Below are 18,724 nucleotides of genomic sequence, written 5' to 3'. Positions count from 1 at the left end.
TAAGATTTCATACAATTGCAAAATGTGTCAACTGTCAAAGTGACGAGATCGATAAAAACGTCATCGTCTAACATCATTAAATTGAAATCTTACTGGAGAATACCCAGGAACCGGTTATTAATGAACTTCTGAAGAGTATTTATGAACCCTTCATCTTGACAATATTACACTAATTTCTGAACAAATCAGTTCTAACATTGAATATGTTTTGAATAATTATTTCAACAATTTATTTATGTCATTCATTGCCATTAACAATTGTTTTAAAAGAGAATGTGGTTTTTTAAAACCAATATTAGATCCAACACATCTAATTCTTACTGAAAACCTACAAGATTTTTATTATGCATATTTTATATTTTATTTAAGCATAACTAGAGTGCCAATAAATCAGATGAGTTTAATAATAATTTAAGGCACTTTTTACTGGATAAATATCTAGTGGCCTTCCAAAACTTTCTCTACCTTTAGATTTAAGTAGCTCAGGTCCTTCTAATTTAAAGTGAATTGTTTGTAACGATTGACAATGTCATTTATATCGACCTACGCTTAATGAACGCTGCGACAATTTAAGATTTACTAATCAAATAAACATTCGTATTAATTACATAACATCAACCACAATTACGAGGTTTTACTAGGCGGAGATGGGCGTAAATTAATTATCAAGTGAAGTAGCTACCTGCAACAACAGTTGTAGCAAAAAACATTCAAATGTTTCTGTCTTATTTCCTCATACAATAAGTTAATTATACTGTTCAAAATCTTGATTTAATCAAATTTATTGTACCGTCTTCTTCATTATGAATTCCGAGTAATCGTTTTTAAAGGAGATTATTTATCCAGAAAAAAGGATAATTTCAACGTCGAGTCTTCATGTTCTAATTAGGATCTTACCCTTCAAATATTAATGGATAAGATCCATTGTAGCCGAACACGACTTTTAACATATTTGTTGATCAATTCGTTTATTTTTTTATCGAACTCCCGCAATTCAATTTGGCACATTTGAGTTCTGGCTGTGGCAAAATAAAAGCACTTGGCTAGTCGTTCGTTAATTAATATGAAAATCTGGAAATGAAATTTGTTTCTCTTGTTGGAATTTGATATGTGAAATAGACAGGAACAAACAGAAACCCACTTGAAAATTTCGGTACATTTGGATAGATAAGTAATCTGTACTTATTAATTAAGTGGGTACAATTTTAATTAGTTATTTGGACCGGAAATAACAAATTCTTCATAAAACAGATTGTGAAGTTGGCGCAAATACAATTTAGTATCTACTTTATAAAGATTTGCTAATTGCTTAGGCGTTTATGTAAAATAAATGACTTCAGACGGCGTAATTGTGTGTAAAGAGACATACATGGGTAGCTATTTATTTATTTTGCATTATCATTCTGTAAAATTGTTTGTATTGTCCATTTAAGGTGGTTTCATAACAATAATCGTAATGACTGCACACTTACACTACATTTACAACGTATTTTTTCACCATTTGTTTCTCTTACCCAACACATTTTCTTTATATAGCTGTCTGATCAACAACCATCAAATAACGTCATTTATACTGTTTTCCGTATTCTGTAATGTGTGATATGCACATGCATGTATATAAAACTTTTGCGTTACTAATACATAAAATTGGCAAATTTATGTGTGTAGTTTCATTAAAGTGTCAAGAAATCTAATACTAACATTCCCAAAAAATTCAGACTTGTAATTAAATATTCGGTTCAGATTTTACGATCATTTAAAATTCTTTGAAAAAATTCTGTAGCTAAAAATCTGCTACACAGTTCAGTTTTGAAATGTGAAGGATAATTACAATAAGTATTTAAAAATGTCGTACATATTGCACAGTATATTACTACATAAACTTTAAAACAATAGTGTTTTTTTATTATTATTATTTTAGATGGAAATAAAGATTACAGTTCCGACTAGCGTTTACGATCAAGTAATAAAGAAAGGTGTTTTCTCTCTATGTTTATTTGCAATATTAAAACCAACATATTTGATATTTAATTTAAATATAAATTATTAATTAATTATATATTTATGTTATCCTTTATCACAGATTTTTATATTTTTTTGATAACTGCAAAATTTCACAAAAGAAATACAGAAAAATGCAAAAACAACAAACAGTTTGAAAGTGTTTGAAGCGTAAGAAAATTTATAAAGAGCAAAAAAATTAAGAATCATTAATTTGGGGTAATGCGGTGGAGTTGAGACTTTTAAACTGTAATTACTTTTCGTTTGAGTTTAGTGAGATGAGAAGAATGTTCCTGTTCACAATAACGTCGGAGTTCTTTACGTAGTAGATAATAAAATCAATTTTAGATAAGTTGGTAAACAGAAATAACGATATATTATTCATGGCTGTTCTTCAAAAATTGTTTTTAATTTAGTTGGACTCGATTGTGATTGATGGAACGTGATACTCGAAACTTCCCACGTTTGCCATTGATAAAACGACAAGATCGTTGGGGTTGAACAAATAAAAAAAAAATCCAGCTTACCGTCCATTTTATCGACGGCTCTCGGTTTGGAACCTTTCCTCCTGGTCATTTTTAGGAAATAACCACAAAGCCCGCACAATTCATCGTGAAATCGGTGAAAAGTTTGCCGTAAACAATGTGCGCGCGCGAGCTTTTCGTAGTGTAACGCGCCTCTCCACACACTTTAACGTCGAGCTTTTCAGGACATGAGTTGAAAGCTACTGAATGCAAAGAGTGCGCGACAAACCACCCTGAATGATGTTGATGATGAAATTGCCCCACTACTCGCTCGCGAGAGATGAGTGCAGGACTAGTGATCAGACGAGATTTCACTATACTATAATATTGACCGACAATGGAGAATCTGTTTTCGATTTGTTGCTCTCTTATCGCATAGTGTTTTTAATTAGGCGGCCTTTAGATTTCTATAAAACCAGGACGTTACACGAAATATTAAATTCAACAGAACTTTTGTACTGCTTTTGGAGGGATGGTGCTGATTTACTTGAAGGTTTTCAGCCCTCGAATTATCGGAAATCTTTAAATGACCACTCGTGAACATCAAGTGTTAATCTACCGTTGTTCTTCAAGAGGTAGTGAGAACCCTTTACGCATACAAACATCTTGAACTACATTCGGATTCATTCAAAACTATAATTTATAACGGAAAACTGGCGTTCTTGACAATTTTCAAAACTAAAACGATTATGCAAATCAAATGTATTGTTGTTTATTTGATTTATATTTAATCGTGCGGTACTTGACAGTATAAACTATTTTTATACAATACATTTTTCCAGATTTTACACTCTTTTTATAACTTACGTAGGTTTGTTGATAATCACCATAACAAACAATGGCTATTGAATTTCTCAAACAAAAACGGACTTTTATACTATACACCAAAATTATTTTTGTACCGTGTTGTATCAAATATAAAAATAGAAAACTAAGCTTAGAAAAATCATGTAAATGTATTCCTTTAAATTTGCTACTCGGGGAATAGATACTTCCTTATAAAAATATTATTGCCATTTATTTATAACAAGAAACTAAATTGTTATATTGATTTTTTTTTAATCTTTGTATTTGTTATGAAGACTTCACTTTACAAGTTTTAACATATTTTTTGTTTGTTTTAAAATAATGGATGTAATTTTTCTGAAAATCCCATATATCCATATATAAAGTATCTTATTTGTGTTTATTTACACGTGCTGTGAGCACATGTCCAAAGTGCTTTTTTTTAAGGTTCATGTTTTTAATCCATACACGGTCATAAATATTGAAACTTGAAAAGGACAAGGTAAGAAATTTTGTGTGATTATTACCAGTAGTTAACGGTCAATTGTAATCCCTTTGAAACCAAAATTTACGACAAACTATAAATTATACAACTGCTGAATGGTACTTAAAAATACACAATTAAATGAGTTTATTTAAAATCGTATTAAAATTACAATTTCTACCATAAACCAACCGTTTCGCTTAGATTTTACTTACATTTCTCTAAATGTTGCTGATAATACTCATACAATTTATTGATTTTTTTTCTACCTGAAATTTTGTGTTTTACACCTTTGAAATATGAATCCTGAGTCACACTTATTCCAGTTTTGACACCAACACAGATGTGAATCTCGACTTCCTCATATAAACTAAAACATGTAGTAATATTTTCAAGCAATATGTCAAAAACTACGACTGTTGGGGCTCGAATATGATGCTATATTTCATTCTATGGACTTAATATAATCTCTGTGAATATCAGATAAAGATGTCAAACGAGAAATCGTAATTTAAATCACCATGCTGTCTTTTTTTTCTAAATAATTTCTTCGTGCACAAGAGACTGTACATTTATAATAATAACTACATATAATTTTTCATTTTAAATTACGCTGGATAGACTTAACAAAAATTTTACACATTTTTTAAATTTCCAACCAGTGTCAAGTTCTCAGAGAAGCAACGAAAAATATCAATTGACTAGGTATACGTTATCAAGTTATCAACAAAAAATTACCTGCAATTTTGTGAGTACTGGAAAGTTTTAATCACGCATTTTTCGAATATTTTTAAGTTCGACAACAATGTTTTTGTATTTTAGTTAACTGTAGGTATTGTTGATAGCGTGATATGTTTAAGTATTGCGACAACCGCATACTTAACCATAAGTGTGGTAGATATATTACATCTTGAAGAAATTGCAACATAGAACACGAGACAACATGCTTTAAAAAGGTTTTAATCTTAATGGTGTAATTTTATTACTAACGAAAATACATTTCCAATAAATTTCCAATCTTTATCATGTAACTAAAAACAAAATAATTTCGAAAATGGTATTAAAAAATTAAAGTGAATAAAGCATGTATTTTATTGAAGTGAAATAATTGTCGAAAGGAAGAATAATTGTTTTCCGACCCAACCGACAGCTAATTAGTTAATGTTAAATACTAAAAACAAGTACATACCTAGTTTCTTTGTGTCAATCGTTTATTTGTAATTCAGTTAATCGACAACTATTAATGACACTCGTTAAATTTAATAATATGTTATGATTTATATATATATCTAGTTATTATTTATCAATTGTTTCCGTATTCATGTTAACAATAATTATTATCGTAAAGCATTTGTAAATGAAACTGTGGGTTGTGATCTAAACTTCGAAATCAACAATGGAGAACAACGGTAATTGACGTCAACTTCCAACAATTTTAACATTATTCGGTAAAGATTTTCCTTAGTTGGAAATATGCAGGTCATGCGTGACACGGCGTAGGCAGTTCAGTTATAAAAGTTCCATTCTTTAATTAATATCAATAAGATAAAGTATAATAATTTAAGATATCATTTAAACATGAATGGGGGATATGCAAATGAGCAAAACTATTTGATTTTACTACACAATCGATAATAAAATTGTCAGAATGTAATTTATAACATGCCGATATAGGTTACTTGCCTTTTTCGATAAAAGCTTTTACAACTTTTGCGGACACAGCAATAAAAACATATTTCATTGTGTCGTTTAATTAGTTGTCTAAATGGGATAAAAGAAATTGTACATAATTTACCATAAAATAACTAGAGAATGTAAGTAAACAAGTCATATAAATAATATAATGGTTATTTATTAAATTCATTAACATTTGCTCAATAGCAACGCCACAGCTGGTCGGAGATTTATTAGGATCTAAACCTTCTATCCAAACGGGAACCTTCTATGGAAGTTTAGAAAACACTATTTCATCGTATAGGTAGGCCATGTCAGCAGTGCCGGAGATCATAGTCGAAAACATTTAAAATATCCAAAAAAATATATTAACGCAACAACGATAAATCAAACAACAATCAGTCATATTCACTACTGTTTTTCATTTCCATATAACTTCACAAATAAAATCAGGTGTAGTTGCACAACGTGTTATTTCCATTTCTGCCCACTAAGATTTGAATTATACATGTAAACATATATAGAATGAGCCATTTATAAAATACAACCTAAATGTCTTCAGTTTTGCTAATTTCATCTTTGTATTTATCTTTACTAATTACATATTTACAATTGTTTATAAAGTTTGAATTTTTAAATAAATTTGTTACTTGAAAACACAGCAAATTTGATGGTGTTCATTCATATTTTTTTTAGCGACACTATTATTAAAGCTCATCGTTGGATTCATAGATACACATGATAGCGCTAAATTTTTAAGAGCAGTGTATCAGATCAGAAAATTCATTGCCTACTCTATCACTGCTTCCCGAGCGTAATGCAATGCAGATTGCTGCCATTTTCCAGAAGATGATATTAAAACAGAAATTACTTGGAATATTTATTACTTTAAATTACAAATAATTATCATAATAAGTGACATTAATCGACTCTAACTATTCTGTAAATATGAAATTTATGCACAAAACTGTTAATCTCATGAAAAAAATAGATCAGAACAAATATGGATAAATTTGAATTATGTATAGTTGTTATTTTTACTAATGTAACTTGTATCTAGATATATCATTTAATCTACAATGTGCAAAATCACAAAACACTGTGATCAGGATCGTGACATGTTTCCATTCTTGTGCATTTAATTTGGTATTTTTTTTAAATACATATTTACAAATCCTTAAATTACAGACATACATTGCCGTCCATTAGTTATGATTTCCACTTAAAATGCATAACAAAAATAATAATGACCCAAAATATAAGCGATTTCTTTAAAATAAAACAAAAAGAAAACAAACAAAAAATCTCCAAAATAAGAAATCGGCTATCTAGCTAAAATTCACACTGGATCTTTGTGAATACCAAAAGTTTTATATAATTAAATTACATAAGTTTCTTTGAATGATGAAATGTATTGAAACTAATAAACCCCGCTTTTGCGCAGTTCGTGCCACGTCATGGCCCAACTTTCCAATAAATAGGTGACACTGGCCGAGACTCTTCCATTTTCGTTCACGCTTTAACGTGTTCGTATCGTTTACACCTCTCTTCTCCCTCTACAAAAAGCGTAAAAGCGAGCTGGACAAAACGACGATGCTCTTCTTCGAGACGGGACCCAACCGACTCATTCCCGAGTCGCACCGATGGCGATGTGGAAGCGACATCGGTCCACCAATCGACACCGCTCCCGAAGATTCGACAGTTCAACCGCTCCAGAGGGTCGGTGGTAACACTATATATATTTTATCATAAAATTTGAATGCGTATGTCTTAAAATCCTATTGTCAACGTTTTATTAATTTTGATCTTATAAGCGCAAGTCACCATACTCTTTCTTTAGAAATTTAGCCAACTTTGAGCTGTAGATGAATTATATTCTGTTGACAGTATTATATATTTACGTTAATTATTTTTCATAAGAAAACATAAATACTTATGTAGTGAAAATATCAAATAATTGGCGCTAAAAGTTATACGTGACAGGACCTTTTTTTATTCCAGTTAAACAGTAACAGTCATAATTATTTATATGAAAACCAGACAGAATCTCTGTGACATTTTTATCCGCAAATCAATGTTTTCACAAAGACTAATGTTTCGTAATAACATTAACAATTGTCGTGTAACAGATGCTGAATTATTGATAATATTATTATATTTTTCATATCGCATTATACAGGTGGTCCAACAAAAAGTATCCACAAAGTTTATAATGAAAATTATAACCTTACGTGAAAAACATTGAAAACCAATTTAACTGGTGTACTTTTCGCTGGCCCATCCTGTGGGTCAAATATTACCAGATTTAAGTTTTCCGAAACTAAAGCCCGACTTTCGTTCACAAGAGCGATAATACTGTGGGTTTAGATGCACGGCGGGATGTGTAGCGTATGCATCCAAAATCGAAAGAAAATGTCACGTTAGAACACAGCACAAGATGTTTTATTTTTTATACAACTGATTCACATTAACCGACCCTGACGAAATTTAAATGCAGCCAGTAATACGTTTTTCATTCAACTTGATCCCGGAACACATAATTTTAAACTTTTGTATGGTTTGGACATTCATCACACAAGTCTCAATTATAAAAATTTCAAAATGACAGTAATCGACAATTTCTTTTTTATTTAAGAAACTGACTCATCCATATATCAATATCAAATCGACTCTTTCGTTATTGGAACACATTTTAATTAACAAGAATTATTTCAGCATTTTACAAAAAAGAATTGTCAAGTGATTGTAAATAATGCCAGGAGTGTCCAGATTTTATAGTAAATAGAGGTATCAAGTTATAATTGAATAACGTATTACTGGCTGCATTTAAATTTCGTTAGTGTCGGAAAGTTATGTGAATCAGTCTGTATACTCCAAAAACGATTTTAGATAAGTTGATTCATACTTGTAATAACTTAAAAATAGTAATTTTTTGAGTTGCATCACTAATATATTATAGCTATGTTACTGGGAACGTGTGAAATCAGTCAGCCTACGAAATACCTAGTCAATCTTCAGAATGTCCAAATCTGCAAGCAATCTGCGGACTGACTGTTGTTCAGGCTGTTCGCAGATTGACTAGTGTGTTTTAGACAATTTGAAAGTGTCCCCTAGTTCATACAATCTGCAAACAAAAGATGATATCGGCAAACTTAATTAGTAGTTATTAGTCAAAGTGACGAATTGTAATAATGGCCACGCGTAACCTGTTTTTTACTCGGCTTAAAAAAAAGCTATAAGTATCTCCACTTATAAAGAAATGCTAAACTCGGAACATGTGTATAATCCGTTCCAAAAAACAAAAGTGCAAAACCAGAAAAACTATGGAATATTAAAAATATATTCATACTTAATACAACACAAGCAACAATTTTATTTAGTATATTTTTTCTTCTTCTCTTTTTCTTTGTTATTTATAGTGTTATTTACTTCAATTCGTTCTTGTGGTGAGAGGGGGAGACCGTGTGTTATTTTTTTGCATTCTCTCCCCGCCCTTCAACGTTACCGCTGCCTCTGCGGGAACGAATGTTTCGCATTGGTTTGGGGAAATCTTACATATTACCTACTAATACTAACATTTGAAATTTTCTTGTAGTTTGTTGACTTCATTGTTGCTGTTGATGAAACTATTTACCACGTAAATGAAATATACAAAATAAATTGGGGCCTAGAATGAGTTGAATAACTTGGACCTCCGCCACTGCTCATCGGATTCTATTGTTGTAACACGTTCTAAATCGTGACTAATATGTTTTATTAATTGTAAATCCTCCGTATCGACGCCACAATCAAAATTATTATTGTCGAGATACAAAAGAAAAGAATCGAAGCGCTCAGCTCGGCATAAATCAGAGAACGCGACCGCGTTCAATTAAACAACCAACCAGGTTTGTTTTTAATCAGTTATCAGAATCAGAGATTTAATTTATTAGTAACAGAATGCCGGGTCATTTTTGCACTAATTGATAATTTACATATAACAAAATCGTGTAAAATGAATGTCGGACCAGTCGATGAAAAGCTTCGTGTTTATAGCCGAGTTAGAATATTTATTAGGGTAATATTTCTTAAAAGCATGTGCGATGCATCCACGATTCTGTAATAATACTGCATAATATCGATTTATAATGCCATAGGTTTTAAATGCCTTATACGGAAGACCATAATGGGTAAACACCGGTGACATTACCTGTATACATTTCTTCGTGACAGCGACGTTGTATAATGTTACAAGTACAAGTATGCATGCAGTATTTTATGACAATATCTTAATTTTTTAACGTTCCCGTAATTAATGCTGACGTTTGCCATATTTATGGCCGACTCACGAAAGTTTCTCGTTTTAGCCAAGCACAAATCAAAGCTGCAGCTTTCCTCATTCACAGAAGAAAACTAATACGGTTTCTTAATCTCCTTACACGGTTACACACCTCGCCCTTTGTCAAAATGTATCTTAGGGCCCAACCCTACATAAGGGTTTGGTCATAATCCTACTTGAATAAATCTACAATCTGTATCAAACCCTGTATTGTTTCGAACCTGAATTTTTCGAGCAAAATCCATCTATTAATTTATGGTTCGGGACAAAGCGACAATAAAGCGCCTCTCAGCTTATCGCTGCATTCTATTCGTATCGCTCATTTCAACTTTAACCTCTTTGGTCCGAACAACTTCTGTTTCATAAGAATCGTCCGCTTTATCTTAACGGTTATTCCATTTCAAGAATACTCTTATTTTTCCATATGGGCGATGAAGATTTTACTGCGACTACAAAGGGAGAAATTCGACCCAAAACACACAAACATACGGGGGAGAATTATGAGTCATTATGTTGTTGTTATATTATTATCTGTGTTACAACCCTTTAGTAAAGTGCCCACGTAAACAGCTAAGTTGACTTCAACAACATGAAAGAGGTCTGCATCCAACTGTGTAGTGATGTGTGTGTAGAAACGGTGTCAAACGAGACGTGTGTGACGAGAACACAGTGTAAACAAACCTACGATGAATGTTGTCAATGGACGCAAATACGGCACATGCGGTGGCAGGGGTGGAATTCGATTAAGATTATTTATTATTTTAATGATCCCTTGAATGCAAGAACAATAATGTTTATTTAATTATTTATATCTGTCTGTATCTTTATCGATTGAAATCATACAACAAGCTCCAGGTGTAGCCACTACGGACCTTTCAGTTTCTAAAATTCCTCGAATACACTCTATCATTAGTGCTATAACCGATTCCCATCCCAGACGATTCTGCTTTCACGAGGGTGGCTCATCATTATTTATTGTTTCTGGAGTAGAAAACAAATGAAAATCAAATTATCGTGTATTCATTGTATTGACAATAACATATTATGTGAATTCTGATTGGTGCCTCTTCTACGTTTAAGAATTACACGGTGAATAAATAGTTCAATAAATTTGTTTTTTTCCCAACAACTTTTTCTCTTTCAAATATAGGTACATCTTAATGAGTCCGGCAATGTTAACTACTGTTAGGTAGACATTTAAAATTGTGTAAAAGAAACCACCAGATTTTTTTTTATAAAAAAAAAGGTATAATCATTATTATCAGTATGTTACACATACTTTTAAGTAACCAATGCCGAATGCCCATATACCGGGTGTCCGTGCGAAAAGTTCGGATCTCTGGTGTAACTTAGTGTAGCTGTCATGTTACATGTTACTACTCTGCCCTCAGCCGTCTCCGCCACTCCCACTTGAAAATTTTAAATGACAGCCTACATTTTTAATGAATGATTATGAAAAAGGACATCATTGTTAGTACCTACCTCTCTACAAAAAAGTGTTCGGTTACAGGGAACATCTTTGAGATATTAGTCTTTGGAGTTTAAATAATTGAATATTTTCAACCGTTTGAAATGTCACGTTGGTCCAATTCAACAACAAAATGTTTTCAAAATGTACAAAATGAGTGAGAATCGCCCTATTATTGTTTAAATAACAAACGCTGACCATTTTGAATTATTAATTTCATTAAAATTAAAACATGTATGTATTACCTAATTACATACATATTTTGAAATTGAATAAAAAATAATAAAAAACCTTATTATTAATTATTTTTTGTCCTATTTAGGGTTTGAGTTCATCATTAATTTGTTTTCATTCGTCGAACCAGGTCACCTTATTTTTCTAACTGAAATCATTCAATTTTTTAAACTTCATTTAAAAAAAAATTAATTGGGGGTGGGTGAGGACGGAGTAATAGCATCACATCTACACACACCAGAATTCGAATTTTTCAGGACAACCGGCATATTTTTTTATTAATAGCAATAAATAGCGATTGTTTATTTTTTTTAGATAGGTAACTAAGGAATATGCAAAGAAAATATAACAGGCTTTTACCTACAATTAATTACGTTGATTGGATCTCTTTTAATTTTATTTTTAGGTTGTATGCATGTGAGTACACATACGAAATGTTTGTTTATTTAAAAAATATAAATGAAATAATTATGAAATCAATGATACAGTTGTTATAAAAATAATTCAGACAAAGTAAAATTCAAATCTGGTTATAATTATGTAAATGCTTTTTTATAAAGCATTATTTACATCATTGAACATTAAAAATAAAAAAAATATATTATTTAAAGATAGTTACGTATACAAGGATAAGTTTAACGATTGTATGTATGCAACCAATTATACATATTTAAAAAATTGCACAAAAGATCTTTTGACGTAAATAATTGCGTGAAGCACAAGTAATGACATGGATTTTATTAAAGATTTACGTTTTTGCTCTGATCTACTCTCCTTTGTCTCCTTCCTTTCTATTGCTGGGACATTTTTTTTGTAAAAAAAAAAAAAACAATGAAACAAAAGAAATTACATATTATGTATTTACAAAAATTATACCAATTTTATCGCTGCCCTCTTTCTTACTAGGAAAAACTTGTGAATCTGTTTCAAATTTTTTAATTAGAATTCTTAACAAATTTCATTGAAAAAAGGTCACATCAGGTGATCAGCTTAACAATTTTACTGGCTTGTATTTTACAAGATAAATTTGCTTTTATGGCAAACCTTGTTATATGTATATTTTTTTTAGACTGTTATCTTCACTCTGTTCTTTAAAAATAAAAAAGGGATGAAAAAATCACATACTGCACTTGCAAAAGAAACTTGTATTTTCAAGTCTTACATGTTATTGATCAATGAAAATAATAAAATTAATGTGCTGAAGCTGTTGCTTTACCCTTCTTTGACTTCTCTAGGGTCTTCTTTTTCCCTACCTTCTTTGGAGGCTCCACAACACTTTCACCTTCAGTTAACCACAACTCAATGTGGCAAGGTGAAGACATGTATGGGTTAATCCTACCATGTGCTCTGTATGTCCTACGTCTCAAGCAAGCAGCGCGGTTAACTTGTATGTGTTCTACTACAAGTCTCTCCACATCTAAACCGCTATAATCGGCATTACTTTCGGCATTCCTCAACAACTGTAATAGAAATTCCGCCGATTTTTTGGGCCAACGTCCTTGTGTTGTGCCCCACTGCTTGGCTTGAGCGCAACGTCCAACGCCTCCGTTAAATTTTCTGAACGGGACACATTCCTTCTTCTCCAAAACATTTTTCAAATATGCCACGGCGCGCTTCAAAGGCATCTTTTTGATCGCATTAGCGGTCTCGCATGTGTTTTTAAAATGGACTCGCAGGTTAGAGCCACGTGCTTTGCAAGATTTCGCTGCATTGTCGGGTTCTCGCGCGTAACGTCCCATTTTTCACTGAAATCAAACAAACAACCATTAATTGTTAATTCTGAAACACACCAAGTTTATTATTACTTCAGTTTTGGCACAGATATGCCAAAAAATAATCACTAGAGTTCTGTGAGAGGCTGTCAAACGCCACAGAACATGTAAAAAAGAAATGGCGGACGAGTTTCCGGTTGACAAGTCGACAACTGTCAACAAACAGTGCTACCAACATCAACACATTTATTCCATCGGTACACTATTTAAAATTCATCATCATACATTTTAGAAACAACTAAAAACAAATTCTTCTTAAATAATGTCGTATTTTATTGAAATATGGAATATAAATAAAAGAATATGTACATATGAATATCACAACGTTGCCATAACGGTGATTGACTAGCAATTTACTTTATAATTATAATTTAAGGTAAAATTCTTTGGCCTACAACTACTTTTTCTGGTTTATAAAAATTTATATATAATAACATTGAAAAAAGACTCATAATGCTACCCATAGTTACTATATAAAGTATATAACGAAACCAAAAGTCATTTTCTAAATTATCAACATTATTAAACCACCAGATTAAGCATATTATAAAGTTTTCAATGAAAACTAAAGTGAAATAACCGTAATAAATGAATTTTATTTTTTTGAATTTGATTTTAAATTCAATAATGCAAAAAATATAAATGAGTGATATAAAAACAAAGAATAGGGCAACCCTCTTAATTCCATCTGTTTTTACATCATACCATAAAACAGCGATCATAAGAAAAAAATGAATAATCACCAAGCAAATAGCTCCTGTAGGATAAAAATAAAAAAATGTTGATATTGCTAATATCCTGACTAACAAAAAACAGAACCACCACCAGAATGAGACTAATTTTCCGGCTAAATCATCTTCTGGTAGTCCTTTGATAATAGCAACACGTTTGAAGCCGAAATCTGGTTCTGAAATTTCTTGGTACAATATGCGTTTAGGGCCGTCAATTATGGAAGTTTCTCTAAGAGCACCAGGCACTATTTTTAATTCTTTTAACGATGAAGTGGTTGGTTCTAGATAAAAATCACTACTTCGTCTGCTGTCCGATGGTACAGGTTCTTCAATTATTGAACTAGTCGGTCTAATTTGAGTAGTTTCTAAACATGAATCCACTTGATCAGTGCCAGGACTAGGCGGTTTTTTATACGATTTAAACCATGGATATTGTTTTCCAGCCAATTTTTGAGTTTTAAATCGCTGATAAAATGTAATAGTCGTTGCCAGTTTGGTCAAGTTGAATACTAAACTCAGGATTTCAGCGTCAACTGCAAATTATTCATGTTTGAACCCCTACATCGGTATTTAAGGATAAGCTGAATATTCTTACCAGTTTGTCTGTTTATATCAAAGTCTTGTCTCATTAAAATATTCAGTTGAACAAGTATTTGAGGTAAACAATGAAGAAAGGCTTGAGTAGAAAAATATAATTCGATACTACGTGGTGCCGAAATTTTGTCGATAGCATAATCAACTTCTTTTGGATCGCTTGAGCGTACACCTTCTATAGACCAGAACATGCGTTCCGCGTATCTAAAATGCATTAATTCTTAAAATTAGAAAATGTTATTTATGAATTTGGGTTACCTCCACATAGCCCACACAGGATAAAATAAATGCTCTAAAGTTTTTATTAAGAACCAGGCAAAATTTTCAAGTCCACAGCCATACATATGGGGCCACAATTCCCATGACGATATAATCATCATATACGAACATAGTGATGGGAAAAACATAATGAATAAGGTAACATGTGCCCATATCGGATTTTCATCTTTATAATGTCTAAATACCAATGCTGAATCACTAGCAAACAACAAGATAAACAATATGAGCGATGAAACTGAAGGTAATAAATAGTTGACAAGTGCGTCTTGTCTAGGTGTAAGTTCATAATTCAAAAGCGTTCTTCTCAAGCGTTTTTTGTCACTGTTAGCACTCATTTTGCAACACAACTTTCATTTTTAATATTCACACTTGTTTTTATCATTTGTATGATTCAGAACACACAAAGATAAGATAAGGGTTACTCATTGTCATAAAAAATTACAAATGTTTCTTTATTTTTTTGCAAAAAAAAAATAACAAAGATATTGTGTATATGCTACATTAATTTGCAGGATGTAAATCTTGTAAATATATAGAGTGTCTTTCCAACATTTCAGTTATTGGATCTTGTTTGTTACATTCTTTATCATATTGTGAGCCTACTGACCATAACGAATCTAGATCATATAAAGTTCTAGCTTCACGTGAAAATATGTGAAGGGCAATATTACCTAAATAGATAAAAATAAAGAAATGTTACCAAAATATATTTATAAAATTTATTACCTAAATCTAGAGCCATCCAGTCTTTAGAAGCTTCTCCTTCCAGAATAGGAATTAGATCTGTTTTGTGCATTTTTTTCTTATAAATCTTTCTAACAAATTGTGCAATTGCTTTCATATGTCTATGAGATTTCCCTGAAACTATGCACATATAATCAACATATTTTATGTCGTTAGGGACAGATGCTACAAAGATATCTTCAGCATTTTCACGGCGTAATACATCAACTAAATCTTCTATTTCATATACACCATTCTTACCCCCTTTAAAACAATATTAACTTATTATTTAAAAATCCATTCTCAAAGAAAAATAAATTTTACTTTCCAAATTAACACCACTCAAAGGATTTAAATCTTCTTCTTGTTCTAACGTGTCCAGATACTTGTTACGTTCTTCGTAAATATCAAGAATTACTTCAGAATCTTCCTCTCGAAAAACCTGATATTTAGAACTCATTTCACCCAAAGTTTGGTTAGTTGTGTTTTTTATTTGTTCCTGATTAACATCATGTTTGTCTGATTTGTGAGTTTTCATTCTGTGATTAACACATGCTTGTAATAGATATAAACACTGTTTTTGAGGTCGGACTTTATGTAATACTTTTATCATAAACATTATTTAAAACCGGGAAGTTTTTAACACTACAAATTCGAACTTAACCTTAAATGTTGCATAATAAAGAACCAATGGTTCTTCTGTAAATATCTTACGTAAATATGCACGACAGAGATATATTAATTGAAGAACTTCGATGCAGACAGGGAAAAAAAATCTCTTCCGACACTGACATCTTTCAGTTTTGACATTTTATCAAACAATTGCACATGCTTTGGGCTAGTCAAGATATCTAGATATGTTGGGGCTAGTGTAGGGTGCATGTCTCAAATTCAAAAAATGTTGGACGTAAAAGGTTTTTTCGATTACTGTATAAATGAAAAATGTTTGGAAAATAATTACGAACATACTCTAAAGTTATTACATGAATGTAAGTAAAGATATACCTACTCTAAATATTTGTGGCAACTTTTAAGTATTTTTGGATTTAAGTCGGCTATAGAACAATTGCAATAAATCAAGTCATAGATGGCAATGATCTAGAACAAAAAAAGAAAAAGAAGAAAGGTGAGCCACGAGAAGCATCATCTGATCCAGTACCAGAACCACATAAAATAATTAATGTGCAGGTAAGTTTTAAGCCTATTGACGTTTTGAGGTAACATTTTAAAATTATGTAGGGTTGTGAAGATATGAACATTTTCAACCGTCTCACTATTATATTCTCAAATCAGGAAGTAATGCACAAAATTGTGAGTAAAGAATATTACATACAAATATGACTGAATTGAAAGTGCCATTTTTTAGACTAAATCACCAAATTACAAAAAGTATCATATAATAGCTGTTTTACCTACAACTACTCCAGCAACTTTGGTAAGCATAGGTACAACAAAAATGAGGAATTGGAAATTTGTTTTAGTTTGTTTGTAGCAATTTTGATGCAGATATATTTTGTTTTAATCCTGAGAATAAAAATCATGTAAAAAGGAATAGAAAAATGTACAAACAGCTAATAGATCGAGGATATCATTTTGAAATACCATATAGTCCAGCTATTGAAGATTCATCAAAAAGAAAGAACATAATACATACTGCTCATTTATATCATACTTACATTAAATCAAGAAATGTAATTATTTCAAGTTCAGCCTCTAGTCCTTCACTGCTGAGAGGCCCTTATGATATAATTAATTTGTAAGTATTTATTTTGGCACTATTTAGCATTTAATATTTTTTATAAAATTGACCTTTATTTGTGATTGTTATTTTTTGTTCAATAATAAAATTGGAAAACTAAAAAAATTGAGTAAATGTTCAGTACAAAGTCAATGTTATCAGGATAACACTTCAGCAGGTTGAAACATACTTTAGATGTAACAATACATAGTATGTAGTAGGATTTATTAAAAATGTGATAAACTTTTACTCATGTAAAAATGTTAGGAGTAAGAGTTTTCTGATTCATTTTAAAAAGTCTTAATGGGTGCAATATGACTACATAAAAAGGAGGAACTAATCAAATTGTTACATTTTGCACCGCTTTTTTATGTTGCTTTAAAAATGAAAGGTCTCCAAAATGAAATATACTTTGTCTAGGAACATAAACATCACTAGCTCATCCAATTGCATTTTAATCATTTTAAAATATTTTATGCCTTATATAATTAGATTATAGAATTAGAAGAAACAAGTGTAACTAAACAAACTTATTTCATTTTTACTGCTATCAAGTTTATTTTTCTTAATATTATGAAGGTTCAAATTCATGTTGCCTAATTACATTGAAAATGAATCAGTTAAGACAGAATATGAAAACTGTACGTAATCTTTTAGATTTATTTGAAAAAAAAAAAAAAAATTGAAAGTGAACAAAAACTTTCTAGAAGTAGTATTAGTTTAAGTTTTTTTCTAGTTTTTTGTTTTTACAGAGCTTTTATTTTTGGATTAAATGAACAGCAAGCCAAAAGTTCAATAACACATTGTGGACGCCAAGTTTTTATAAATTCAGGTACTGTAATTAATGATTTATTAATAAATAGTACTTATTCCATTTAACTTATAGTTGGCAGAAGACATGGTAAAGCAGTTATGTTCGTTGAAAACGTAGATAAAAGTGAAACACAAGTGGATAAGACAATAATTGACACCAAAAATACTTCTGAAGAAATAATATGTTTGGCCGAAAGTGATGAGGAAGACATGGAAACTGACCAACCGGCCTTGAAGAGGGTTAAGCAGTAATTTTTTTTCGCTGTGTTAGTCGTTACAGTGATTGAGAATTGATGCATAATGATTATTATTTAATAAAAAAACAAAAAACAAAAACGTTAACTGTGGTTTTATTGACATGCAGGTTATTAAAGGAGAATGTGTAAAAGCGTTTAAAATATTATTTTAATCTATTTTTAATCACAGTTTTACTATTTAAATAAATGAATATTTTACTTAACTGGTTTTGATAGTAATTACAAATTTTGCTGTGAAGAGAGTAACATTAGGAAGCTTACGTATGCCGTTATACATGATGAAGGTAAAGGAAATAAAATGTGTATTAATACGAAGATAAACGAATAA

General features: G+C 31.0%; 5 protein-coding genes across 7 annotated transcripts in view; 1 reads left to right on the top strand and 4 right to left on the bottom strand.

The window, feature by feature from the left end:
* LOC138131559 (tyrosine-protein kinase transmembrane receptor Ror-like) overlaps positions 1 to 2,824 on the bottom strand; it is a 52,176-nt gene extending 49,352 nt beyond the window's left edge. For 2 of the 3 annotated variants that reach the window (XM_069048625.1, XM_069048626.1), the window contains exon 1: positions 2,529 to 2,824. In XM_069048625.1, coding sequence (XP_068904726.1) covers positions 2,529 to 2,577 — 49 coding nt within the window. In that variant the 5' untranslated portion in view covers positions 2,578 to 2,824. The remainder of the gene's footprint in view (positions 1 to 2,528) is intronic. The other variant, XM_069048627.1, reaches the window with a different exon arrangement.
* Positions 2,825 to 12,614: 9,790 nt separating this feature from the next.
* Positions 12,615 to 13,447, bottom strand: RpL17 (ribosomal protein L17). Its single transcript, XM_069047169.1, has 2 exons — positions 13,295 to 13,447; positions 12,615 to 13,234 (listed from the first exon to the last, which is right to left on the bottom strand). Exon 2 carries the CDS (start codon positions 13,226 to 13,228, stop codon positions 12,680 to 12,682), a length of 549 nt encoding a protein of 182 aa, XP_068903270.1. The 5' UTR covers positions 13,229 to 13,234; positions 13,295 to 13,447; the 3' UTR covers positions 12,615 to 12,679.
* A 63-nt stretch (positions 13,448 to 13,510) lies between these two features.
* On the bottom strand, positions 13,511 to 15,264 carry LOC138130594 (uncharacterized). Its single transcript, XM_069047164.1, has 3 exons — positions 14,845 to 15,264; positions 14,588 to 14,790; positions 13,511 to 14,525 (listed from the first exon to the last, which is right to left on the bottom strand). Exons 1-3 carry the CDS (start codon positions 15,198 to 15,200, stop codon positions 13,633 to 13,635), a joined length of 1,452 nt encoding a protein of 483 aa, XP_068903265.1. The 5' UTR covers positions 15,201 to 15,264; the 3' UTR covers positions 13,511 to 13,632.
* Positions 15,265 to 15,299: 35 nt separating this feature from the next.
* On the bottom strand, positions 15,300 to 16,207 carry LOC138130597 (ribosomal silencing factor RsfS-like protein, 312). Its single transcript, XM_069047167.1, has 3 exons — positions 15,913 to 16,207; positions 15,592 to 15,852; positions 15,300 to 15,536 (listed from the first exon to the last, which is right to left on the bottom strand). The coding sequence occupies exons 1-3, from the start codon at positions 16,205 to 16,207 to the stop codon at positions 15,367 to 15,369; spliced, it is 726 nt and encodes a 241-aa protein (XP_068903268.1). The 3' UTR covers positions 15,300 to 15,366.
* Positions 16,208 to 16,459: 252 nt separating this feature from the next.
* On the top strand, positions 16,460 to 18,481 carry Rpp30 (ribonuclease P protein subunit Rpp30). Its single transcript, XM_069047166.1, has 7 exons — positions 16,460 to 16,577; positions 16,640 to 16,776; positions 16,828 to 16,899; positions 16,955 to 17,023; positions 17,070 to 17,344; positions 18,079 to 18,158; positions 18,213 to 18,481. The coding sequence occupies exons 1-7, from the start codon at positions 16,469 to 16,471 to the stop codon at positions 18,389 to 18,391; spliced, it is 921 nt and encodes a 306-aa protein (XP_068903267.1). The 5' UTR covers positions 16,460 to 16,468; the 3' UTR covers positions 18,392 to 18,481.
* The last annotated feature ends 243 nt before the right edge of the window (positions 18,482 to 18,724 follow it).

This window comes from Tenebrio molitor, chromosome 5, assembly GCF_963966145.1.
Source record: "Tenebrio molitor chromosome 5, icTenMoli1.1, whole genome shotgun sequence".
NCBI lineage: Eukaryota > Metazoa > Arthropoda > Insecta > Coleoptera > Tenebrionidae > Tenebrio > Tenebrio molitor.
The sequence above is the reverse complement of the archived record's forward strand: the minus strand, read 5'-3'. Positions and strand labels throughout refer to the sequence as shown.